Below are 27438 nucleotides of genomic sequence, written 5' to 3' on the forward strand. Positions count from 1 at the left end.
CCTTTCTTGTGCTGGATAACCAGATCATAATCCTGCACCAGCAATGCCCAGCGCATTAGTCGCTGGTTGTGGTTGTACATGCGCTGGAGGAAAGTGAGGGGGTTGTGATCTGTATACACCGTCACCGGAAAGGAGCTAGAGCCCACATACACAGTGAAGTGCTGCAAGGCCATCAGCATCGCTAGAGCTTCTTTCTCTATGGTGGAATAGTGTAGCTGATGGCGCTTGAACTTTACAGAGTAGTAGCAGACTGGGTGACACACACCCTCTGCGTCGTCTTGTAACAGCACCGCACCAGCTCCGGTGGCACTGGCGTCGACTTCCAGCTTGAAAGGCTGAGAGAAGTTAGGGGCAGCCAGAACTGGGGCGCTGCAAAGGAGGGATTTTGCAGACTCGAAGGCGTGCTGGCATTCCCCTGACCACTCAAAAGGGACTTTGGGGCTACATAGCCTTGTCAAAGGGGCCACAACTACCGCAAAGTTCTTGCAAAAACAGCGGTAGTATCCAGTCATGCCCAGGAACCGCTTTAACTCCCGCCTAGTGGCTGGGGCCGGGTAGCTGAGGATAGCCTCGACTTTTGCCTCCACTGGGCGTACCTGCCCGAAACCCACCTGTTTCCCCAGGTACATGACTGTCGCTTTGGCGAACTCGCACTTAGCGAGATTTAGGGTCAACGAGGCGTCAGCCAGTCGCTGAAATACCGATCGTAGGATGGCCACATGCTCTTCCCACGTGGCTGTGTATATCACTACATCATCCAAGTACACATTACATTGAGGCACGTCTCCTAAAACCAGCTGCATCAAACGCTGAAATGTGGCCGGAGCGTTTTTCATGCCAAATGCCATCACGGTGTACTGCATGAAATGGTCGGGTGTGACAAATGCAGAAATGTCAGAGGCTCTGGGGGTCAAAGGCACCTGCCAATATCCTTTAAGAAGGTCCAGTTTGGAAATAAATGTGGCAGGACCTATGTTATCAATGCAGTCCTCCATACGAGGAAGTGGAAAAGAATCGGCGACAGTCACTGCATTTACCTTACGGTAGTCGGTGCAGAAACGTGGGGTGCCATCAGACTTGGGCGTAAGTAAACATGGAGAGCTCCAAGGGCTGTGACTCTGTGTCGCCAAACCATTCTCCACTAGATAACTGACCTCCTTCCTCATCACCTCGCGCTTTCCCATAGGGCAGCGGTACGCGTGCTGTTTGATTGGGGTTGCGTCACCAACATCGATATCATGTTCACAAACATTAGTACGCGAGGGCACATCACCAAAGAGAGAGGGGTAGGAGTGCAGTAGATTAAGCACGTCTTCGCATTGTGAAGGGGACAGATGAGACAAGTGGGCCGTTACCTCGGCTAAGTAAGCTGAATTCGCCAACCGTCCACACTGTTGTCCCTCAGAAAGTATATGCAGATCGTCGTCAGCACTGGCCTCCACACTCAGCACGGTGGCAGAGACGGAGCTGGAGGTTGCCGCACTGGCAACAGTCTCATGGGTTTCCCTATCATGGTAGGGTTTTAACATGTTGATGTGGCACAGGCGTGTTTTCCTCCTGCGCTCTGGGGTACTGAGAACATGATTTGTCTCAGACACTTTCCTCACTATGACGTACGGTCCCGCAAAACGGGCCGTAAGAGCAGAACCAGGCACCGGTAGCAACACTAAGACCTTGTCCCCAGCCTGAAAATGCCTTTTCACAGCCTTTCTGTCATGCCACGTCTTCATGCATGCCTGGGCAGTACACAGGGCCTCTTTCGCTAATGAGGTAGCACGTTGCCAACGATCCTTACATGTCTTCACAAAATCTGCCACGTTAGTTTTTGGAACACCCCCACTAAGGAACCTCTCTTTCAACATCTTTAGCGGGCCCCGCACCTCGCGGCCAAACACAAGGGTGGCTGGGCTGAATCCTAAGGACTCTTGCTTAACATTGCGTATTGCAAACAGTACAAAGGGGACACCCTCATCCCAGCTTCTGCCCGTGTCATGGCAGTACTTTTTTAGCATGGCCTTAAGTGTTTGGTGCCAACGCTCAAGTGCACCTTGTGACTCTGGGTGATAAGCACTAGACACAGAATGAGAGACGCCCAGGGAAGCTAAAGTCTGTTTAAATGCTCGAGATAAGAAATTAGTTCCCTGGTCTGTTTGCACTGTTTTTGGAAGACCAAAGGTGGTGAAAAACTTGATTAGCGCCTTAGTAATGTTTGCAGTGGTGACCCTCCGCAGAGGAATTGCTTCAGGGAACCGCGTGGACAAACACATTATGGTCAACAAAAACTGATTGCCTGCTCGTGTTCTTGGCAACGGACCAACACAATCGACCAAAACATGCTCGAATGGCTCACCAACAGCAGGTATTGGACATAGTGGGGCGGGGGGCACAGTTTGGTTTGGTTTGCCCACCAGTTGACACGTATGACAAGTATTACAATACTTCGCAACATCTGCCTTCATTGCCGGCCAGAAGAAGTGCTGCAGAATACGGTCATATGTTTTAGTTATCCCCAAATGTCCTGACCATGAATGGTCATGGGCTAATTGTAGCACGTGCTGACGCAAACTAGCCGGGACCACTATCTGTTGGACTACACTCCAGTCCTCCCCTGGCTTTGAAGTCCACCTGCGCATTAGCAATCCATCACATACAACAAATGTCTGCTTCCTGTCTCCTGTCAGATGATCACTCTCATCTACGGCAGCAAAACATTTGGTCAACGATGGGTCTGTTTTCTGAGCGATAATAAGGGCCTCCCGTGTGAGGAGAGGGGGGGCTGCGAGTTCAGGAGCAGGCTCAGCCACTTCTTGAGCCAGTTCCTTGGCATCAGGACCCACCTCCCCCTCCTCAGAGGGCATCACATCCATCTCCAGCATAGAGCCGACCACTGACCCTGACAAGTCAACCACTTCTCCCTGCCGATGGGCCTGTGACCGTGTAAGAACACCTACGGGAAATACATCCGGGTGCTGCCGGTTTAAAACATCTGGCAAGGGGCTTGGGTCAGGGGTCTTTGTGACCTCTGGGGTAGGATAAACCTTCCCGCCTGCAATGTCATTGCCCATTATGAAGTCCACACCATCAATCGGGAAACAAGGACACACAGCTACAGGAAAAATGCCACTTACTAGGTCACTCTGCACCCAAATTTGATGGAGGGGGGCTGGCACATAAGTCATTCCAACGCCCCTAACAATAACATCAGTGCCGCTGGCGGTCTTTTCATCAAAGGCAAGTGCACTAGCCAGTATGAGGGACTGTGAACCACCTGTGTCGCGTAGAATGGTCACAGTACGCCCATCTCCAGGCTTACCAGAGAGTGACACCGCTCCTTTGAAAATGAAAGGTTTAAAACATTCGTCAGGCGTTTCAGTGCTAAGTGGTCTGCTACCCGGAGAAGCGTTTTTAATCAGCCCTATCCCTTTTGGTTTACGTGGTGTTGAAACTGGCTGTCTCCGCCTGTAGGCCTCGCAGTCCGCTATTAAATGGCTGGATTTAAAACAGTAGAAACATTTCCGGTCTGACCTGGGACGAGGCACAGGCACCTCTCTCCTTGTGTCTTGCTCACCACTAGCCTTTTCTAGTGTATCGCGTCGCTCATGCTTACCAACACTGGTTTTATGGACGAGTGCGAACTCGTCAGCCAGGGTCGCGGTCTGCTGCAACGTAGAGACCTTCTGCTCGTTCAGATATACCGCCATCCGCTCGGTGACGCAGGTTTTGAATTCCTCAATGAGAATTAATTCCCGTACCGAAGCTAGGTCTGCAGCTTTACAGGCCATACACCACCGATCAAAGAGGACACTCTTTTCTCTTGCGAAATCCAGGAAGGATTGACCCTGCACCTTTTTCAGCCCCCGAAAGCGCTGCCTGTAAGCCTCGGGGACTAGCTCATAGGCTAACAGGATTGCACTTTTCAGTTTGTCGTAGTCCAAGCTGCATTCAGCGGACAACGAGGAACAAACTTCCTGTGCCTTGCCCACCAGCTTGCACTGTAGCAGGATGGCCCACGCATCCCGCGGCCAACGCAAGGCTGTCGCTATCCGCTCAAACGATTCAAAATAAATCTCCACCTCAGTGTCACGAAATGCAGGGACCAGACGACTATTTCGTCCTACATCAAACTGTACGTCTGTCTGTGACAGCGAAGCCACCACAGGAGGGGAGGAGGCCTGCTGGAGTTCCAGCTTGTCGCAGCTTGACCTTCGTCTCTGCCTCCACCTTCATCAGCTCAACCTCCCTGGCCCTAGCCAGTTCCGCGTCCAAACGCCTAAGCTCTATCTCCCTTTTCAGCTGGAACTCTCTCTCACGCTCCTCCTTCTCCAGCTGGAGACGAGCCAGACGGATTTTGAGCCTAGCATCCTGCTTAGAACCCTCTGATGACTGGATGGAGAGTGGATCAAAACGGGGCAGCATCATTGGCCCCCCCTCGGGCAACCCCTGGTCCATAGGTGTAGACACTGATGGTTCTACAACCTGGCCTGGAACGTGAGGCGCCACACTTGGTCCAGCCGGACCGGGTGTGCTCGGGGGTTCTTGCATTACAACCACCCTCTTCTCCAACAACCCGGACACCAGAGCGGCTTTCAGCTCGGCTTTGCGTAGACCAGTGGAGACACTGATCCCGTAATATGTAGCCAGCTCATGCAGATCCCTCTTCCTACAAACATCCAGCAGGGCAAGTGACGGCTCTGCCGTAAACCCAGCAATATCAAAAGTAGCCATGAAAACTCAAAACGGCCTGCAAAACACAAGCAAACCACTAAAGGGCCACACACACAACGCCTTCACTACAGAACTACACACACAGGCGAAAGAGAAATGTGTTGTGTCAAGTCAACCATTAATTAAGTCAACCATTAATTAAAAAATTCTACCCACACTCCCCCCAGTCCTGCCTACTCAGACTCTAGCCTGTCCTAGCTTCTGGAGCGTACCAGGCTCGAGGCCACTTTAAAGGCAAATCATCAGGTGCCACAGGCACCGACAAGCCTACCCCCAACAGAGAATTAATCCCCACCCGGGTTTGCTCCGAAAATAAAAAAGGCAAAACAAAAAACGAGTGTCCGAAGGAAGAGCAAATGCTCAGCTAGACACTCCCCTGTGCTAGCCGGGGAGAGCAGCAGCTAGCCATAGACCGTCACACAACACACAAACACCTGTTCACACTTGTAATGAATCCAATTCCTTTCATTCCGATCCCGGACGAGCCCCCACTTTGTTACGTCCCCACTTAAAAGTCTAGGCGATGAGGGTGGGGGACAGTAACAGTTAGATCCAGGTGGAATGAAAAGAACGCCAGGCAGAGGTATTTAACATAAAATAGATCTTTATTGTAGGCAAACACCTCAATAATCATATAAATGGCAACAACAAAAGGAGACAGCACCGCTGCTTTAATGAGAAATCAGGGAGGTCAACCCAAAGTGGTAACGACCACTTCAACAAAGAAAGCAACAATAAGGCTTCAACAGAAAGAGACAGCAACGCTGCTAGCAAACAATATCCAGGCGGGCCACACAAACTAATGAAGGCCGCCGTCACTCATGGGCAATCACTGCTCAGTTAAACACTACTCACAAAGAGCCACACACCAGAAGGCTGGTCATACGCAGCAGGCTGTTCCACACCTAAGCCAGTAGCACACTCTGACCAGCACAGAGGAAATCCACCAGAAACCTCTCCCTCCCTCCTCCACACTGCTCTTCTCCAGCTTATATCACCCCTGAGGGTAATTGGTTGTAACGAGAGCAGATGAGCAGCAGGTGTGACCTAAAGGAGAAGGCAGGGGCAGAGAGAGACAAGGGGAGGGGCCAGAACAAAGGAGGAGGAGAGGGAGAAGACAACACCACGCCCACACACTCCCACAGCCTCCCAGGATGTAACACTTACACTGCTGGCTGTTTGATTTTGTAGCATGATGTTAACAAGTGCAGGAAAAAATGGAAGTAAAGGGCCTGAGATCATTGCACTTTATTATGTGTAAGACTAAAGCCGGGAAGTGATTAGCGTAGCTTAATAACCTGAAAGTAGAAGGACACATCTTGCTCTCTCTCATTTCTTGGGTTTCGATCTATACACAGAAACAAATTTGTTACACAATCAAAGTGTCTAATTGTCTCTAAACCGCTACTAGTGGAAGTTCCTTTCACCTGTAGCTTTTGTGTTTATAGGCGTTTAGCCATGCTAGCTGTTTCTTTCTGGTTAAATGCCATGCTAACCTAAGCTAATCACCATGGAACTAGACTTATTAATGTAAGTTTGCATTTCAGTACTCTAAAGCTGGGCACGTTAACATGGTGGTCTGTGGGTATAACTCACTTTTGGAGCAACCTCAAGTGGCCATTAGAGGAACTGACATTTTTAGACATTTCACTGCATTTAACAATCATTTACAGATGAGGACAGAATTATTAAACAAATCAGGGCCTTGTGCTGGCCAGTCAGTCACATTCACTTAGGTCTTCTGGGGCAGTTTTTCACACACACCGCAAGATCTGATATCTCCGTGTTGGCGTTGTCCCAACATCATAATAACGATAGTCCCAGATCAACATCGCAACTAACCAATATGTCTGAGCATTCAATTATCTTTAGTCAAGAAGTTAACTAATGCTATTAAAAAGTATCATTAGCAAACCAACTTTAGTAACCTAAATTTGGCTAAGAGGAAACCAAACTTGATAATATATTCATTGTATCAATAAAATTAATAAAGAAAACACTTCAAATTCTTACCATTTGTCTGACAAGAAAGTTTTATATAAAGAAGGGTATTTTTCTTCTTTTTTTATCCACATTGCGAAGCTATGACAACATGATTGCTTAGTTGCAATGTTGATCCTGGAACGAGGTTAACACACCAAAACAGGCATGTTAGATACACTGTTCTTCACCAGAAGCAACATATGTTTTGGGTTATGGTCATGTTGGAAAATAAAGTTATGACCCAAACACAGTTTTGCTGCTGACTGCTTGAGGTTTTCTTTAAAAATCTTCACATATCCTTTCTCCTTCATGATTCCTTCCACCTTGACAAGATTCCCAGTTCCAGAAACAATGAAGGATCCCAACATCATAATACTCTCACCACCGTGTTTCACTGTGGGGATTGCGGTGTTATTGGGTTATACAGCACGAAACTACTAAGTGCCTGCCGGACACGTGGTGATTGGTTGATCAAATGAACGCTGGTATTTTCTGTTGAGAAGAGCGGAAACTTGTCAGTGTGGACATCGCACTCCTAGGCTCCACTCAACAAGAACTTACGAGAGGCAGCGAAGACCGGATTATGAATAAGCGCCAAGAAGACAGGTACTTCGTGTGGGTTATGCTTACATTTGAGTACCAGTCATGATCAGACAGCAACAAGTTGACGAAGTTGAGAATTTCTGCTACCTAGGCAGCATTATCTCAAACGACGGTGTCTCCGATCGAGATGTCTGCTCCAGGATTGGCATGGTGTCTGGAGTTACAGCACATCTGGAACTCAACTTTACTGAACACGCCGATCAAGATTCATCTGTTCAACTCCATTGTTATCCCAGTCACCCTCTACGTTAGCGAGACATGGCAATCAACAAATGCAACAATCCGTCAGCTGAACGTGCTCCAACAACGTGGCCTCCGGCAAATTCTGGAACCGGATAATGAACAAAGAGGTGCTACAAAGAGCAGGCATGCTTCCCCTAGCCGATATTGTTGCTCAACGTTGATTTCGGTTTGCAGCAAAATTCCTTTGCCTACTCCTTCAGTAGTTTCGTGCCAGCCAAAGTCGCCATGACATGGTTTCCACATAGAGGAGGTCCTAAGACCACCTGGTGCCGGACCATAATAGATGATCTGGAGCATGCCAGTGTTAACTTGGATGAAGCCGAAGCAATAGCAGCTGATCAACAACAATGGACATCAATAGCTGGCCGATGCGCTGCACGGTGTAGGAGAAACTAAAGACTAAAGAAAAGACCACTCTCCAATCTTTCTTTAAACATAATCAATGTTTCTATGACCAAAGAGCTCTAGTTTCATTTCATCTGACTAATAGACGTACTTCCACGATACATGCTTGCATAACTGACTTGGAGTTTCAGCTCCATCAAACACTGCTGAGTTACAAAAATGTGTCCAGATTATTATAGAACATTTTGAGAATTACCATTCAGTGCATTTATTTTATTTCTGTCAGTATCATTACATTCATATAATCATTTGCTCTAAGTACATGATATTCACTTTGTGATGCTTAAGATTAGTGGACGGACAGACAGACCAGTAACAGCATAGGCACACACACCTTCTTGGTACCACAAAATAGGAGGCTTTTGTCAAACTAAGCAGTAAGAGATAAGCGCCTCATTCTCACTGTCCTGAGCACACACTGACCGTGTGCAGTGTCCCTGCTCTAATATACAGTTGAAGAGTAAGCCTGAAGCCTTTAACAGCAGCTTTGACTCATTCCAGCTTGTTTAACAGGCTTTGTGAGTCTAATGGAGAGCCACTAACTTAAGTGTGATCTCCTCCTCTGTTTGTGTCGATCATCCTCTATGTAACCATGGATACAATAAGGCATCAGTAACACGCTTCACGCTGTTGTTCCACATGGCTGGTGTGCAAACTCCGCCAGTATCTACAGCATGTAACACACACCTAAGGAGACTCCTTTACCAAAGCAGCAGAGAAAGGTTTACATCAACCTTAAAGTCAGGCTGTCGTCTCCTAAAATTTCCTGCAGCTACATGCTGCACACTGTTTCTCCTGGGACAAAAAGCATTCATGGTATGATCACAGTAATAGGATTACATAAATACAGTGAGGTACAGCACAGTTAAAACACATTCTAACTGTCAAGAATTCAAAGATAATACATTGTTATTAAAGTACAGTATGTATTATTTGAAGGTACGTGAAAATAGAATACTTTGACATTTTGAAAAATACAGCTGTTTACTTTCTTGCTAAGAATTGACTAAGAAAACATTTATATATGCAAGCTAAATGCTAAATGAATACAAAGTTGGGAGTTAATGAGCTTTGTTTAACTTAACACTGGAAGAAAAAGGAAACTGTGAGCTAGCTTTGTTTAGAGGACAATAAAAATGACATTAGTTTATTAGACACTCTAAAGGTCAGTAATTAGCTATGCTAAGCTAATTCTAGCTTTTAAGTGTGTACGCTTGATAGTGCTAATAAGTCTTCACACTAACTCAGCAAGAAAGCAAACAAGCCTATTTTTCAAAAAAAAGATTCTAATGTAATCACATTACAGACTTGTATAGGTTTAAACAATTGATTTAACAGGTTAAAGATTTAAACAAGTAGTTAGATAATAGGTAAGCTAGGAAATTACCTTTTTTTAAATCTCCATGACGATAACATTTTATGACTTCCTTTGTACACTTAATGACAAGTTTTGACAACTAAATATATATAATGAAGACATGGTTTGAAGAGCAGTAGAGTAGAATAGTTTGGGGTTTTTCCGTAGCTGCAGCGGCAGAGACCACCCTCACTAACTTCTGATGCACACCCAGTCACTTTGTTTTATAAGCAGGGTGAAATATGACAAAAAACCCACAGTTCATAAAAGACCTTCAAGGGTTACTTCTAGTATGTTTTTCAGGGTAAAAAAAATCAAAGCAAGCTGGGTGACCAAAACCCTGAGAATCCAGCACTGACTCAATGATACAGCTCCAAGAAATAATCGCAGAACTGAACCGATAACCCAAGTAAATACAACTGCCACGGCTGAGCTAACGTGTAGTAAATATAAAAAGCTATTCCATTCAATACAGCAATAAATCTGTCCACTGAGTTCTGATAATTCACCCATAGATACCAAGTGTTAGTTTTTCAAAAATATATTCTCATATGCCTTCTTACATACAGTTAACTTCAAAAATATACACAGATCCATTATAAACACAATAAATGTACGATAGACTGGTTTCAAGTTTCATTTTGCTTTTGTAACATAAGTCAGTTTTGTTCCTCCTAAACAAGATCTGGATTAATAAAGTGCTTCAAGTTTTTAAGTGAGTCTTTAAACCTATAAAAATGCCTATGTTGATCCAGTGTAGTCCCAGAAAGAGCAAATTATGTTTTTAAAACTATGTCACTAAGTTGGGGATTCACCTGGCGAATAGTCTTTGAAAGTGTCCTGAGGTGTATCCAAAAACTGTCCAGTTTGTCTTAACCCTCTTTCGGTTTGAGTTGCTTGACCTTGGCTGGTGACCGGCTCCTTCTCTGGCCATTGCTACCACCTGTGGATATGCTGTCAGCCGTTTTGGACACTTCAGTGGAGTCCACAGGATTTTGTGGGGACTCAGCGTCGATGTCCTCCAATGAGCCAGGCTGGGACTCCACTGAGGTTCTGGTGAACTGATGCAGAAGAGCACCATCCTCTCTTTTGCTTCCATTTGCCTTATCCTCTTCCTCTTCCTCTGGCTTGAACTCTTTAACAGCATCTTCCTCCTCATCTTTGTCTTCTCCACTCTCTTCCTTCTCCTCCGATCCCGATTTGTCAGCAGTGGTGTCGCTTGAACGTTTGCTATCTATGTCCGAGTCTTCCGCGTCTGCCTCCTCTCCCTCGGTCATGCAGGCAGCTGGAATCGCGTCCTGCCCCTGTAGGGTTAAATGAGATAACAATAAATGATTTCTGAGCAGTTTTAATTAGATGAATTGGGCATTAGAGTGCTGTAATTACATCTACAAGATGCTTACATAGTACCACCAAATTAATGTGTGAGATTAAAATGAGTTAATCAGTGCAGGGAGGTGCCAGTAAATAATATCACCAAACTGATCCTTAACCGGTTTCAGCTTCCGATGGAGGCAAAAATACACAGTTTAAAAGTATTTTTAACATGTTGAAGCTTTTTTTGTAACTGGCAAAAGCAGCATACGTCCATCAGCGGAAGCTTCATGTTGGTGCCAAACAAAACAGATTTGTTCAGGCTCTCTAATTGGATGGCGAGATTATCTTTTCCCACAGGCTTAGAATTAGTGGTGAGGATGCAGTAGGTCAGATTCCTCTTTAAGGAACAGCGCAGTTTGTTGTTCAGGGACTCAGTGGTGTTTTGTATTCACTTTGTATTCTGTATTCACTTGTATTGGATTGATACAATAATTTGCGGTACTGCACGGCACTAAAGGGGAGTCAAAATTAAGCTGGAGAGTCAGTCTGATCATGTTTGTTGGCCTATCTGACATCTTTAATCAATGCGGTTAAACTTCCATGAGTGCAGTGCTGTTTTACTAACATGAAAGTGACTGTCCTTTAAAAGAAAAAAAAGAAAACAATGCTATCCTTTGTGTTATACATAATAATTACTGAATAAACTTCAGTAAAAACATGGTTCACATTTACCTGTGGCGAGGTTCTTTCCTTTTCAGATGCCTCCCCTTCCTGTTCCTCACTTGATTCACCCTCTCCTGTGCCGTCTTCCTCGTCATCTTCACCCTCTGCTGACGCACTGTCCCTCTCTGCAACCTCCTTTGACAACGTCGACTTTTCATTTTCTGTCGTTTCTGCGGCACTATCCTCCCCCTCTTCCACACTTTCACCCTCGGTGGGTTTTTCTTTATCGTCTACTCTCTCATCACTCTCTTCATTTTCTGGGGTTTCTCCTTTGCCCACTGACGCCTCTTTTACTGTGTCTTGGTCGCTTGTCTCCTCTTCTTCGCCAGTTCCTGTGTCTCCCTCATTTTCCTCTGTTTCATCTTCTCCCATCTCTTCTTCATCCTCTCCTGTTTGCTCCTCTCCCTCCTCCTCTTGGTCACTCTCCTCCTCGTTTCTGGTACACTTACACTGATGTTCTTCATCCTCCTCTCCAGTTTCTGATGTCTCATCTTCTCTCACTTCTTCACCACTTGTTCCTTCTTCTTCCTCCTCCTCTTTGCTTGCACCACTTTCCTCATTTTCCTCCTGTTCATCTTCTGTCTCCTCTTCTTCCCTTGCTTTACCGTCATCGTTTTCTTTTTCAGCCTCTTCATCTTCCTCTGCAATCGTCTCCTCTAAAACAACAACAGCTCTGATGTCCTCTTTGGTTTCCTCGTCTTCCTCTTCCTCCTGGACTATGTCTAAATTCCTCCCATCGTCGTCTACAGCCGCCTGGCTTTCGTCTTCCACTGCCGCAGGCTGCGGCACGGTTGCAGGGGCTGGGCTTTTCTTCAGCTGAAGTATCTTAAGTAGGTCAAAGTCCTTCATCACCGGTGCTTCAGCCGCTAGCGGGTTGATTTTGAAAGGCCGTGCAGCCATTTTCTTGCGAACACAAGCTTCGCATGGACAGTATTCGTCGTCACTTCGCTGGTCGCTGAACTCCCCCGTCATCTCTCCGTCGCTGAGGGACTCGCTGGTCTTCACCGACTGTTTCTTCATAATCTAAAAAGACAAACAAACAAACAAACAAAAATTAAATCCAACAATTTATGTCATTCAAGCAGTATCCTCTGCTATGAAGACAGTTTGTGGTAGATTTACCTTCAACATCTGACGTCTCTTCTCTGTTGTAGTGGACTCTCTGGAGAGATGTGTTCCTTGTGGCGGCCGAGGTGACCTACCACCTCTCCCCGCTCGACCCTGAATCTTCCTCATTTCACGTTCAATACTGCCCTGGATGCGTCGGCTCACCTCATCCCTCAGCTCGCATATCATGGTGTCCAGGATGTGACTGTCATCCAGATCCCATCGAACTTTGAACTCTGCCACTGCATTAATGTAGTGGACCATAAACTGTTTTTCAAGCTTCTTCAGAAGGTGAAGTACCCACACTGGGTCAGGGTCTTGGGATGGTCTTTTGGCCAAAGATGCTCGAAGAACAGTTGGGGGTGTGCCTGTACTAGAGTCTTCCAATGTCTCGTGCTCATTATCGGTGGGAGACTTGGAACTGTCTTTGGCAGAGGTCTTGTCTGATGACTCTGATGGTTTGGAGCTTTCACTTTTTTGAGGAGCTTCTTCACTTTGCACTGGTTCCTCTGCTGTGTCTGCCTTAGCTTGGTCTGTGAATGTTTCCTTGTGTTCTGTCTCAATATCTGTATCTCCTGCCATTGCATTTCCCTCTTCCTCCTCTTCTTCTACAATGTTCTCTGCTACCTCGTGTGCTTGTAGAGATTCTCTCTCTTTTGGAGGTGTCTCATCTCCTCCTTGATTGCCATTTTCCTTCCCTGAACCTGCAGAGCCACTGCTCATATCCACCCCAGATGAGGACCTTGGTGGTGTCACCTGCTCTGGGCTACTGTTCTTGTTCTCCTTTGTCTCCTTGGCTTGGATGTTCCCAGGCTCAGTGAGCCAGAGGGAATGAAGGATAGCCATTATGTCCTCATACTGCTGGCTGCGACCCTTCTGTACATCACAGCCAGGGCCCAATGAAGGCTCAATGAGCTGGAGCTGGGCCAAACAGTCCAAAAGACCCCTGGCTGATGTGCTTAGTCGGCGTCCATAAACCGGAGACACCTAAGATCAAAAAGAAAACATTCAGAGAATGTAGAATATGTTCAATGCAGGAATTATAGTCAAATTCAAATAATTATAACTGGTTAAAAAGGAATTTCAAAATCCTGAAATTAACTGAGCAGAATTTTAGGATTTCTAGATTTAAGATCTAAGATCTGCAGGGACACAGGTTGCCTGTTTAGGATTGAAGGTAGTTTATGTTAACATCCACCTCTTTTCACGTCATTTTCACATATTTGGCATATCTAACCCAAAACGTATAACTTCTAAATTTGAAAATTTGCATGTTAATTATGTAGGGTCAAATGGATCATGAACATGGTACATTTCCTAGCAAGTCAAGTACTTTTGGTTGCTCACTTGCTCACAAGTGATTGCCACAAACTTGGCAGTTTTATTCCAGATGCCTCTGGTGATGCAACTTTTTATCTATAGCTCTGTATAGCAGAATAATTTTCTGTCACAAAAAAGTAACTGGCTTACCTCGGGCATACTCCTACATCGACCCAGAGAAGAACTTAGAAGAACTTTCATCACAGCTGCAGAAGACTGCCAGCTTCTAGGCAGAGCCTCACTTTGTAATAGTAGAGCACTAGGGCGACCAGAAGTCCCCTCTGCATCTCCTGAAGTTGGATCTGAGCCCTTCTCCTCCTGTGCTATCTCACATTTAGCTTCATCTTCTTTCTCTTCATCCTCTTCAGGGTCACCTTTTTCCTCCAATTCTAACTTCTCACCTTCAGGACTCTCCTGTGCTAACTCTCCTCCAGGCATCTCTTCCATTTCCTTTGGCGTCAGCTCTTCCTCATTAAACTCATCGCCAAGTGCTAGCATGCTGCTGTTAGCAGGAATACTTCGCAGCCAGTCACTAACAACCTCACTGGGGGACGTGTTGGGCAAACAGGCAGGTGTCAGTTCCTCTCTTTTATCCATCTGATTGCTGCGTCTTTGACACATTCCACTTTTCTTGCTCTTGGACTTGTCACTGGACTTACTGGCTTTAGATTGTCGGCTGCATGGGCGTGCTGCAGCCATTGTTTCCTTTAGCAAGTCAGCAGCAGACAGAGATTGAGACAAAGTGCTTTCACTGCATGTCTCTACTTTGCTGTGTAAGGGACAGGGGCTTGAGGACTTGATAGGGGTTCCTTTCTTCAGAGAGCTGGCCATTTTGACACTACCACAATCGCTCCCTGTGCTAAATCTGGACTTACATTCGACCTGATCTTTTTCTTTACTCTGATCTGAAGCTAAATCTGCCGACTCAGCCCTGAGGCAACAGGGACTTTGGGAGGAGATTACTTTACTGTATGCAGTGCCTTCTTCCTGTTTGGCCTCACTAGCTGCTCTAGGGTTTTTTTGATTTTCCGTGCCATTATTTTCTGAGTTTCCAGGAACTGTTTTTGCTGTTGTGTTTGCAGAGGATTTTATCTGGACTTTCGCACCTGCTAATGACATTGCAGATGAGTTCCTGCTGTTGCTACCATTTGTCACTGGAGCAGACTTCATATTTTCTGTTTCACTGCCATTTCCAACTTTGGTCGAGCTAGCATTAGCATGTTTTTCTTTAGACTTACAGTTGCAAGAAGACTTGTTAGACCTGCTGCTTCTGACTGAAATTGTACTTGCTGCTTTTTCTGTCTTTTGCAATCCATTTTCTTCACCTGATGGAGTTTCAATATTTGGGATATCCACTGCTGAACCACTCTTCCTGCCAGTACTGTTGGATTTTTGAGAAACGGTGGACCCCGTTATCTCCACATCCTCCTTCATGGTGGAAACCTCTGGGCTTTTTGGGAGACTGGGAGTTGAGGTCTTTGCCTGGCCCTCGTCATTGCTCTCAGCACTTCTGTGAACACAGACACTAGACTTCCCACTGTCTGAGGCAGATGTTTCTTCAGGTAACCCAAGAGAGACCGATTCTGTTGAGTTCTGACTCAAAGGATGGTCTGTGCCTCCTGATGACACGGCGCTGCCTGCTCGCTCAGAAACATTCTCACTTTTCACCTCGAGCTTCACCTCTTTATCCTTGTTCTCCTTTTCCATCTTTGCCTCATCAAATTCTGAAGCGGCTCCACAGCAGCATCTGGATTTGCCAGATTTAGCAGAGCCCGCGGAGTGAACTGACAAGACACTGGGCCCTCTTGTGTCTCCAGCATCAGAGCCATCCAACAACTGCTGCACAGGAGACTTACAACTTTTGGTGGATGCAGCTGAAGCGTCGGGAGAGCGCATCCGCGGCGAACGTGTTCGCTTAGGTGAGAGAGTTTGGACATTAGATTTAATTTTTGGTGCACTCTCATTTGTTACCTTTTTGTCTCCATCCGCTGTTTCAATAATAGAAATATCAGTTTTTCCATTACAATTTGACTTTTGAGACACTGTAGATGAAACATTTGATCTTCCTGATGCAGCACTTGGTGCTCTCTCATTCGTCACATTTTCCTCGTCATCAACTGTAGGCGTTTTAATGGTGACAACATTTGCACTTGAATTTGATTTATGAGAAATGTTGGACCTTACTGAAGATTTTGACTTGGCAGACATGACACTTTCCACCCTCTCCTGATTTTCTTTAGCTTCACTTGGAACTGGAGATGCAGTTGTGTGATTTGACTTCTGGGACTTGGAGGACTTGGCACTAGGGGCTCTGTCCACCATGTCATCTCCCTCTATCTTTGTACTGTGAGACTTTGCAGAGGAAGCTGACTTATGGGATAAAATACTAGCAGTTCGCTTCTCAGCTTTTTCTGTTTTGTGTACTATTTCGGAGTCTGATTCTGTGTTTTGATTACTGTCAGATTCATGAGATTTGGAGGACTCTGCACTGGGTGTCCTCTCGTTATTTACCAGTTTAAGATTGTTCTTTTTTTCTTCAGCTTCATCAGCTGTCTTTGAGCTTGAACATGTCACCATTTCATTGCCATCACATTTAGACCTGAACGACTTTGTAGACTTAGCAGACTTGTCCGATTTAACTGACGTGCCAGACATTTGACTTGGTGCCCTTTCTTCTCCCTCTCCCCCAGGCTCTGAGGCTTTAGTGGACTTATGGGATTTAATAGACTTTGCAGACAGGTTGGACTTTGATGACATTGCACTTGTTGGTCTTTCCTCTACCTCTGTTTCTGTTCCTTTTCCAGTTACCTTTATGGTAGCTTCAACTCCTGTCGCTTTTACACAGTTACTGCAAGTCGACCTCTGAGATATGCTGGACTTTACAGAAATATTTGAGTTTTTTGATCTAGCACTATCAGGTCTGTCAGCCTTTTCAGCCTTTGCAGAAACATTTGACTTCACAGAGAGGCTACTGGGAGCTCTGTTGTTTGGGTCATGCTCTTCTAGAGCTGGATTGTCACTTTGGGATGTGCCTTTAGCTCCTGACTGACAGGTGGAGTTACGAGACTTGACTGATGCATCAGTCTGAGCTGAAACACAAGATTTGGCTGACAAGGAGCTGACTGCTCTTTCTACAGTGTTCTCGCCGACTGCTGTCTCCCTTGAACTGATGTCAGGAGCTTCACTTGTGTGTTCAGACTTGCTGGACTTTGCAGACTGATTTGACATTACGCTGAAGCTTCTCTTGTCCTCTTTTTTTGCACGAATATCAGTGCTGCCCTTACAGCCAGAGTTGTGTGATCTATTGGACCTGTGGCTTGTAGCTGAAGTAGCACTGGGAGCCCTTTCTTTCTCTTTTTGTGTTGCCTGAGGACTGGACGTTCTAGACATGGCACTGGATACTTTGCCCTCCAAGATATTTGGTGTGGCAGAGAGGCGTCCATTATTGGTGAGGTTGGTTTTGTTGGATTGGGTAGAAACATCTGAGCCAGCATCATCACTGTTAGGAAGGGGAGAGGCTTGGTTGGAACGATTGGTTCTCTGTGATTCCCTGCCACCGGAAACAGAATCGCGTTTGCAGCCCCCGCAATTCGGACACACGCTGGATGTCGCTGACTTTTGAGAGCTTGCTGAGAGTCCTGTGTGACTTGACAAATCACTTACAGCCCTCTTTATCCCTTCATCATCATCACAGGCCCCTCCTTCCTCTGATTCTGACATCCTGGTTACGCTTATTTTAGATGTGTTGCAAGGGACTTGATCTACCTCATCTGGGCCAGCTGAGCAAGCGGCAGCTCCTCCACAGAGACAGGAAGAGGCTGCAGACACTGCCCTGCTTCCTAGCTCTTCCTGCTCCTTGTGTTTGGTAGAGTGGAAAGAATTGGCTGAGATGTCATTTATTGGCTTTTCGTGCAGTTGAGTTTCAGGGGTTGGGGACGGTTCATTGCTATGGCAACACCGTGAGATGCTTGGTGGCAGATCATCGTCCTCATCATCTTCATCCTCTTTCAACGACTGAAGGACACGTGAGGAGCTGCTGACTGCTGATGGCGGGCGATCTTCTTCGTCTTCAGCTGACTTTCTGCTGAGTGGTTGAAGGTTACTGTCCGCGACAACCACTTCACTTCGACTGCAACACCGGCTCACCTTGTGTACCTCAATATGGGTGTCCCCATCCTGCTCTACCTCTAATCTGTGCTCAACCTGCTCTGTTACACACATTTCCTCCTGGACCAGTTTGCTCTGCTCTGAACCTGAGCCACCCCCGCAGCTGGAGAGCCGTGCTCTGCAGCGCACCACCCTTCTTGAATTGCACGATGAGGAAGAGCTAGAAGAGTGCGTATGTCTCATCATACTGTGGGTGTGGCTGGGTGCATGTGGGGGTGGAACAGGAGCTGATTTATGGCTGTGTGCAGGGTTTTCCCATAAGTCGTAATGCTGTTCATGCCTCTGATGGCAACACGGGCAGCGGTTCCCTTCCAACTCGCACTGCAGCGGCTGGCTGGAATAGTCCACACCGTACTGATCAAAGGATGTTGAATCAGGGTCAGAACAACTTCCTGACTGGCCCTGCTGGAGATAATGAGGCTGAGCCTGACTTAGAGGGCAACATTCATTGCTCAGAGATGGAGATTTTTTAATTTGAGTGGACCACTGGAGGGTCTCGTCATTCTGGAGGTGAAAACGCACCCTCATCTCCACCGAGAGGCTGCCATCTTTATTTACCAGAACACGCTTTTCAATGTCATCATTCATAATGGCTGGCTTTCCCTGGGGGCATGCGGTGACACCATTGCCATATGACTTTTCAGAGGAAAAAGAGAAACGTGCCGAGCGGTTTGAGGAATCAGAACGAGGGTGAATGATGCTCTTTTTGGTTTCCAGACCAAAGTTAACTGAAGGAAAAGAGAAAAGTACAATATTTAACAAAATGTATTCCCTCTTTTTCTTGTACCTTTTAAAACTTGTCTGTTGTTAACTTGCCCAGTTGTCTAAAAAACTCACCATTTTTCTTGCTTTCATGTCCTTCGCTGTACTCACTGGCTCTGGATTGAGCTCCATGAGGTGGGGACCTTATTCCTTGAGTAGCAGGGGATCGTGCCCCATTTCCAGGAGTCCGGGGACCCAGACCAGGGAGTTTCTCTTCTGAAGTTTTCCTAATAAAGTTTATCAGCAAGGGGCTGAAGGCTTCCCGGCCAACACATACCAGAACACCTGGACAAGTCATCAGGCTTTGAACGCTGTCAATCTGGAAACAATTCACTAGAGTCAACAGTTTTCACTAAAATGAGCAACCTTTGCAAAATTTTACTATGCAAATTCAAATAGATATAACTTTTTACCCTGCGTCCCTCTACAGTGTAGATCTTGCGGACATGAAACTGCATCACTTCGGACACCTCATCTAAAAAAGCTCTCAGGCTCCTGGCTGTCCTTCTGCTCAGGACCACGCTCCTCCTCATCCCCGGTTCGCTGTTCTTCACGAGCAAGATCCGTCGCTGTCTGTAAGGCATATGCAAATGGCCAGGTGGCGTTGCGGATGACGTTTCAGGCCTCTGGGGCCTCCGGTTGTGATGGTACCAGATGCCTGAGTGTTTGTTGACCAGCTCCATGTTTACTGGCTTCGCCTGGCGTCGGTCAGAGCAGAGGTAGCAGCCACCATCCTGGAGCTGCTCCAGGTGTTTGATGGTGTGAGTGCCACGAGGGGTGGTCACAGTCCGCACACCAAATGGCAGCGGCACCTGTGGACAAATTGTACATAAATATCAAATGTGACTGTTAATCTGTTTCTATCTCGTATCCATGTATTGCTCTCCCTACATTGTATAAAGCACTGCTGATCAGGACAAGCGCAGTTTTAGCCACAAACCCTAGATGACCCATCTAGGGTTTGTTAAATATCCACCCCATTTTGTAGGATTTTCAGTTGTTTCGAACATGTAATGACAAAATAATTGGGATTTAATTTGAAATAAACAGTTCCTGAAAAATTGCTCATTTATCATGTGGCTAAAGCAAAACCCAACCATAACCTTTGATTAGCGTGGATGTTAAGAGGTGAAAAGACCTGCATCAGTAAAGTCAAAGCCACATACAACATGCCGCACCTTATATCTTAGTGGGCCAGATGAGTGAAACTATTTGATAAATGTATAAAATTAAAGAAAATGTTGTGGTAGTTCATTGGTCAGACTGTCCTGTAATTATAAAGCATAACATTTTTGTTAATTGACAGAAAATGTCTGTTCTTGTGTTTTTGTTTTGTTTTTTACACTGTGATATTACTTTTGTGTCATATGGATGGCCATGAGAGAGGTCTTTATCAGTAGGAAATGCTTAAATACAGTTAAAAGTCTAAAATTTATACATTTATATTCTACTTCACATTTTGCAAAGCTGTCCAAGGGTCATATTGGAGTCTTTTACTCTTCAGTTCTAGTTCCCAGGCCTAATGTTTGACACCCCTGACCTATATGCATGCATCTAAGCATTCAGCTTCAAAAGAAGTCTCTACTACAGTTCATCTAACCTTTTGAGAAAGGTCGTCCAGCAGGGCGTCAAAGCATTTGAAGCTGCGCTTGTGGATGGCCATCCTGACGCCCCCAAACTGGCTGTCACCACTTTTGTAGAATGTGATCCGTTTGGCTGGGGTGGTTGAGCTCACGTGAGCGGGGCGCGAGTTGGAAGGGGGCGGGGCAGGGATGGGGAAGGCATGTTTAAATGGGGGCCGTGGGTTCCACAGCCCTGTCTGGACCGAATGCATGCTGTGGTCTCACATACACCTGGGAAACACACAAAGATAAGAACATGTTTGTTTTTTCTGCAGGTTTCTGTTTATTTTTCTGGTCCCGTGCATGCTAATCACACTAACAAGAAGAACAAGTCTTAATCAGGATGATTAATGGAGGATTTAGGACAGGACATCCGCTGAAAGGACTAGCTGACATTGGTGGGAAAAACCTTCTGTATCGTTTACAACTAAATTCTAATAATAAGCTGTCACTTTTCCAGCTGCTGAGGTGAATGTGTTGTTTCTGTAATGATTTTCTAGAAAAAGACATTTACCTGGATCCCCTCAAAATATTCTGTGCAGTCCCCCCCCCTTGATCATTGATGATCATTGATCAGTTTCAATTTGTTTTTTGAATAAGAACTGCAAATCCTACAAAAGTTCAACAAAAACAAGCCACATACTTTACTGTGAATTAACAAGATAAACTGTAGACAAATGCTATATTTACATGGATGTTAAAGGTGAAGCTTCGCACAGGGAGCTATTTTTATTAGTGTGGCCTAGGACACGTATTGAAATCCTGTTTGGAACAGACGTAAAAAGTTTCTGCCCTGCTCCTGGAAAGGCAGCATCAATCAGCTTACATAACATGCTGAGTATTTCAAACATTTAGCTTTTTTCTCTAGTTTTACAACACATGGATGGACATGGATGAACACAGCAAATAACTACTTGTTAGTTTTGAGTTTTGATGGGTTTCTGGTCTGTATCGACACACATATTAGCTTATATAATAGTTATAAAAACCACAAGCTAATATCACGTGTATGTTGAGAGATCTGCTGTGGTGACCCTTAAATCCTTCAGCATCAAGACAAATATCACTTTTTCTACTCAGTACATGTGGTCACAATGTGCCTCTTGATTGTTTCCTGTTATGTCTTCTGATAGGCTTAGCAGGCTTTTAAGTCTCACGAGGCCAAATCAGTGTTGACACTGCTTCTTAATGCCTCTTTAGCTCAGTCTTTCCTAATAACATTACATCAAACATATCATTTAAAATTCTATGAAGGGCACAGTTAACCCAACATTTAGGCACATGTTAAACAGGTTTTCAGTGTAGAACAGCACAAATAAAACTGACTGTAACGTTTATTTTACACTTGAAACTGACTTAGTCAATCTCATATAACTTATTCTGGCTTTCTTCTGAAATGGACAACAAAGTTGCTTTTGATGTGCAACATTAAAAGCAACCACTGAAGCTGCGGGAAAGTGATTATGCTGTGGGACTAAAGGAAGGTCTTAAGCTTACAGCTATGCTGACGTCCATGTGCACTAAGCAAGTTTTTCCAGCAAAGAGGCAAGTTAATCCAAGCAAATGTTAGCTTAGAGCTTTCAGACACTTAAACACATTCAGTTAGTGTTTCATTATCACCCTCTGCTTCTTTCTCACTGCCATTCAAGATTTAATGGAATCAATATATCAGATTTTAGAAGTGGAATAAAGGAATATTTTCACTTTCTGTTAATCTCATCTAGTTTCTTCGGTGCTATTTTTAGACTTAATGAATTACAAATACTTCTTAAAAACTATTTTTTTTAGAAGCACACCAACAGTCCCAGTTTATATATGACAAACAAAGCGTAAAGTTCTCACATTTAAGCAGAATAAATGACTCATCTGTTAAATGAAAAGCTGTGGACGGACTGCTCGATGGACTGATCATTTCATATCTAACACACAGATTTTTCTTTCCAATACAAAACTCTGACTCACATATATTAGCCTTTAACACATTACACTGAAGCAAACCATTAACAGATAACAGCATTGTAGGTTTAAGCCTTTTCAACATGAAGCGCTATTATTTTCCCATGAAAGCATTATTATAGCAGATTTAATGTTTTTGCTCGTTTAGAATCTTTTTCAAATGATTTGAAGATGCTTACCGTTGTCGTAAAAGAACAGGAGAATGACTGCTGCCACTAATTAACAACCACTTTTTCCATGCCATATGTATTAGTTGCACTACTCACATATTCAGGAAGCATGGTCCAAAGAGGTATGGAAAAGCTGAAGAGAAATTTGTGGATATCTAGTCAGACCAGGAGACTGGTTTGCAGTATTTGTGCAAGTGTGTATGGTGGCGATCCCCGAGTCATATGTGTACATATACAGCAGAGTCCCTGATTCCACTCTCCAGCTCTCAGGATAAAAGGGCAGATGGACAAGAGGAGGGAGGAAGGGAGTGGGGGTGGAGAGAGGAGAACTGAGGAGATAGGAGAAGACAGGAGGGGTGAGGCTAAGGATAGAATGAAAAGCCTGCTTAAGAACCTCTGTGTGTGTGTGGGAGAAGGAGGGGTTGCTATGGTGAGGCCAAGACGTTAATAAGGCAAGTGATGCTCTTATGCATGCCGCACCTGAGCAGCAGAAGACACATATGCTAATTTGTAGTTGTGAGGTTGAATTATTGAGATTGAATAGAAATATTAATAGGCAAGTGGCAAATACATCAAAGATGTTTAGATTGTTAGTGAAATTATAATTTGAATCATGTCAACATGAAAGTTACAGGATGCCGAAGGACAAAGTTAGGTAGATAAAGTCTTAAGAAAAGTCTTAAGTCTGACTTAGATAAAGTCAGATAAAGGCAGTCGGTTTTCACATTCTGGTTGCAGAGTTGGTGCAGAAGCCACAGGTTTTAGCACATATAACGCCCTCTATCTGTGTCTTCCTCACACACAGGGATCTAGTTGGAGGATTGTAATTACACACAGCCTGTCTAACAGCAGGGTTCCTCCTGTCTAGAAACCCCTGAAACCACCAACTGCTGCCCTGGCAAAAAAAACCCTCTAATACTACAGACAGAGTAGCAGTAAATCTGTAATGAGCCAATCACGACCAGCTGATTGTCTCAGTCTGGCAAAGCACCATCTCACAAAGCCAGAAGGGGAAAGAGCAGCAGCAAGACCTAGCACAAAACCAGCACCAGAGACAACAGTTGTGGCATTGATCAGGCTGGACACAGCATGAAAGGAGGAGCTGAAGGGCAAGGTGGGTTGCACAGCAGCTTGCAGAAAGAAAAAAAAGTATTTGTCTAGTAGGTATTCTAAATGATAAATATGAATGTTGTGTATTGCTTTCCCAGTGTGGGTAAGCGGATGGCATATTATTTATATCCACAGTTCTTATTCCATTATCTTTTCTTTTAGTGGGATTAACGGTCTATATCTGTACCTAAAGAACACGTCCGAACTTAACAAGCTCTTTAGCTGCTATTGGCTCCAATAATTTCAACAGCCTGTTGCCAGCTTTTTCATATTTTACTTTTCTTTTAAGTTTTTTATTATCTGGAAAAGAACTGCCCACTGTGGTCGGGAGATGGTACTGACACGAACGATGAGGGTGAACAAAACAGTGAGTGAACACAAACATGCATATAAAGCGTGTTAGAGACAGAGTGTTAATTATTTGCGGATTCATAAGTGACGCTGGCCACATTACACATGGTCATTTTAGCTGCCGTTAGCATAGGAATATGATTGGAGCAAATTCAAATATCGCACTGGTGGAAAAGACTTTCACCAAAGAGACTTGATGTTCCAGGTTATGGTTGCCTAGGTAATCCTCTAATGTACTATTAGATCACCAAGCTTAATCACCCCCATAGAACCTTATAGCATTGGCATATGTATAAATGTATACACATATTGTTTTCTTCTTGTCATAGGTGGGTATTTGGGTGTTAAAATACTATATGTATACTTATGATGCCAGCATATAGCAGGACAAGGATTATAGTTATTACTTAAAGTATTGTTATAAATACTATTAGCATTTATTTTATCCCATCCTTTAGTTGATCAGTGAGGCAACATGGTTAAGTGTCCTCACACAGTGGGTCTTTGCACCAACACGTTCTCATCCCAAAGCGTAACATACCGATGCTATGTGACAAATCCTCGGTATGTTACACTTTCAGTCACCACATCCGTCTGTATGTTACACGTTCGGAAACATGAGAACCTTTTGGAATGAACCAACACATGTACATTTTACTTTCTCATCATTAATCGCTTTGGAAAACACTATCTAATATGATTAAGACTGTGTTTATGATTAGGATTAAGGTTAGGGTTAGGGCAGGAATACACGGCTGGAATGTGTGTTACTGCCGGGAGTCTATTGGATTGCATCCACAATCCGGCGCGTATCACAGGGACGCGGAAAGTTACCTTTCATGTTCCTATGGGACGCCTTGGGACATGACAAATCGGCGGTATGTTGCACATTGGGAATGAGAATGGTCTCCTTTGCACACTGTCCCTACTAAACTCCTGTTCCGATGATTGTTTTTCTGTTAGTGTTGCTGTTGTAAGTCTGCGATTTCCTTGTTCTGGATATGTCCTATTTAGCTGCTGACCTGATTTGTTTGTAATAATAATTTTAAGAAAATATGCATGTGGTCAAGCTAACGTCATCAACAACAACCTCAATCTCTTATTCTTTTCAAAACACGCTTCCCCAGCTGACAGTGTGGAGCGTAAGATGTGTATACATGAGCCAACAGGTGCCATGTAAACCCCACGATACCCTTTGAATGGCAGCCACATCACCTTTATACACAAGCAGAAAAGAAATGAAGCAAGAGACAACCCCCCAAAACAAACAAACAAACAAACAAACAAATGGGAAATACAAAGGGAATAAATACATGTAAAAATAAATTAAATGGAAAAGTAAATAAATTAAGGAAATAATAAAAAAAAAATACATCTGAAAACATCAATTTAAATTTCTGTATACATTTTTTAAATTTATATTTTATGTTAGGTGCCATTAACGGTAAACTGTTTAAAATTAATCATCATTTATATATTTTGGCTGTTCTGGGCCTCCACAGTTTTGAAAAAGTCACCAGTATTGCTGTTTTTTGTTGAGGCTTAGCTGCAGATCTTGTAAATACATTGCAAGCAGAAAAAGCTTTTATTTTATTTTTTTCTATTCTATTTCATTTTTTAAGTTGACAAATTAAATTATTACTCAACAGGTTGGTTTGTTACAGATGTTTAATCAGAGCAGTGTTTGGTACCGCTGTTCAGGGGCATGCTGTGTTGTGGAGTTAAAAATAATCTCTAGTAAGAGCAGAAGAAGAAAAAAAGAATCAAACACGTCTTTTTACACTTTTAAAAACACCAGGGACGTTTATTATTTCCATCTACAGGCTCAAAATGTCCTTGAAATATGTCTTGGTTTTATAGAAGTGTCTTATTGCATAAGTAAAACTTATGTAACTCCTCATTTCATCAATCTGTATCTGCTTCACAGCCTTAATGAGAGACAGAGGAGAGGTAGGCGGCCCTCAGGGGTATTCTGGGTAGACGGGAAGTCAAGGATGAGTAGTTCCGGTGCTGACAGGAACCTGAGGCATCACAGTGAGGCGTCAGGATGCTGCTCTCTGAGAAAGTTTTGGTACTAATGTGTATTCCTAGAGGATAAATCAAGCAGTTCATCACCTGTGCGCTTTGCCTGATGATGTTACACATGGGTATAGGCTTCAGTCCTGCAGGAGTACTTTCCTTTGTGATATGTACACAGTGAATCACTGAATTTGAACATGTTTACCTTAAAACTGACTGAAAACGGAGAGAAGTTCTGCTCTTGCTCTTGTGTGATCACTTCAGTCAGCAGAAAAAATGAAAATGAAAACAGAGCAGAGATTATTCCGCATGCGGTGGCCTACTTTTGGAAGTGCGCTCACTCCTTTGCTCAATCCCTTTTGTCTCTTATCCTATAAGCAGGTGTGTGATGACCTTATTCCCACAACTGGACCACATACACAAACACAAGCCTACTGGATATATGAGCACTTGCTCATTGGGGTTTGCATTCTCACTAAAATAAATTAAATTAAATTGAAAACACCCAAACACAGAACCTTACCACAGATGTTCAGCTTTGTCTAAGTTCAGAGAAGCAGGTGTTTGTAAAGCAACAGGTGAGAAAGAGAGGTTCATCTTACCTGTGAGGAAACATGCTGGAAGGAACCAGTGACGATCAGTGTCCGAGTGTAGATCCCGATAAAGAAGCAGTTTGATAACAGAGTGATAATAAAGTCAGGTGTGGTCAGCGGCAGACAGCGCCGCGAGCTCGCTATCTGAGATTTGAGCAGTGAGCACAGGTTGCGGGCGCGCGCGTTCAGGCACGCTGCAAGTCCGCGGCATGAAAACCGGAAGTACAGCGATTAAGACTTTCAAAGTAATGACTTGAAAGCCTTTCAGTAAAAACGGCAGGATTGAACGTAAACACACAAACTGCACAGCTCGGAAAATCAAGTCCAATCAGTTTATTTATTGTGAAAGCAATAAAGTAGCAAGACTCATTTAGATTGGCTTTTAACAAAATTTGTGTTGAATATTTGATTGTGCTATTTTATGTATATCAGTTTTATATTATTGTGAAGCACTTTGTGGTTCTTATCCTGTGAAGAGTGCTATATAAATAAATAAAGTAAAGTAAAGTAAGGACAATACAGGAAAAAACATAAACTAAACTAAATAAAAGAAAAACACAAGGGAGGTACGATCTGTCTTTGAGTGAGTTTCAAAGATGTTGAGTACTGGTGAGGTCCTACTTTGAAGAGGAAGACTGTTCCAAATTTTAGGTGCAACTAAAGAAAAAGGCCTGATTTAAACAACCAGAACAACTAGAAGCATCTAGTCAGTTAACCTTAATGATCTAGGAGTGTGCATAGAGTTAAAAGTTCAAAAATGTAAGAGAGTGCTGATCTATTTTTTGCCTTAATAATAAACAAAAGGATCCTAAAATCAATTCTGGAAGGCACTGGCATTACTTTCTCAAAATCAGCAGATGAGAGAATTGTCTTAATCTTTGCAAGGGCCCTCAGCTGGAAGAAAC

General features: G+C 44.2%; 1 protein-coding gene across 3 annotated transcripts; it reads right to left on the reverse strand.

Moving 5' to 3' along the window:
• Positions 1-6757: 6757 nt before the first annotated feature.
• On the reverse strand, positions 6758-26818 carry rp1l1a (rp1 like 1a). Of its 3 annotated transcripts, none has more exons than XM_040051560.1 (8): positions 26543-26818; positions 20313-20565; positions 19126-19524; positions 18788-19031; positions 13934-18678; positions 12479-13450; positions 11366-12379; positions 6758-10620 (listed from the first exon to the last, which is right to left on the reverse strand). In XM_040051560.1, the coding sequence occupies exons 2-8, from the start codon at positions 20544-20546 to the stop codon at positions 10189-10191; spliced, it is 8040 nt and encodes a 2679-aa protein (XP_039907494.1). In that variant the 5' UTR covers positions 20547-20565; positions 26543-26818; the 3' UTR covers positions 6758-10188. The 3 variants fall into 3 exon arrangements, with proteins under 3 accessions (XP_039907494.1, XP_039907495.1, XP_039907496.1); XM_040051561.1 differs by lacking the exon at positions 26543-26818 and adding an exon at positions 22557-23735; XM_040051562.1 differs by lacking the exon at positions 26543-26818 and having other exon boundaries at positions 20313-20984.
• Between the last annotated feature and the right edge of the window lie 620 nt (positions 26819-27438).

The sequence above is a fragment of the Simochromis diagramma genome, unplaced genomic scaffold, assembly GCF_900408965.1.
Source record: "Simochromis diagramma unplaced genomic scaffold, fSimDia1.1 OVJJ01000107.1, whole genome shotgun sequence".
Lineage (NCBI taxonomy): Eukaryota > Metazoa > Chordata > Actinopteri > Cichliformes > Cichlidae > Simochromis > Simochromis diagramma.

What these genes read in the sequence shown, in the direction of transcription:
- rp1l1a (XM_040051560.1), bottom strand. Translation starts at nt 20,546, where the DNA reads ATGCATTCGGTCCAGACAGGGCTGTGGAACCCACGGCCCCCATTTAAA. An exon ending in ACATGAAAGCAAGAAAAATG is followed by an intron (nt 18,679 to 18,787) that starts GTGAGTTTTTTA and finishes CTTTTCCTTCAG; the next exon opens with TTAACTTTGGTCTGGAAACC. An exon ending in AGAGACGTCAGATGTTGAAG is followed by an intron (nt 12,380 to 12,478) that starts GTAAATCTACCA and finishes TTGTCTTTTTAG; the next exon opens with ATTATGAAGAAACAGTCGGT.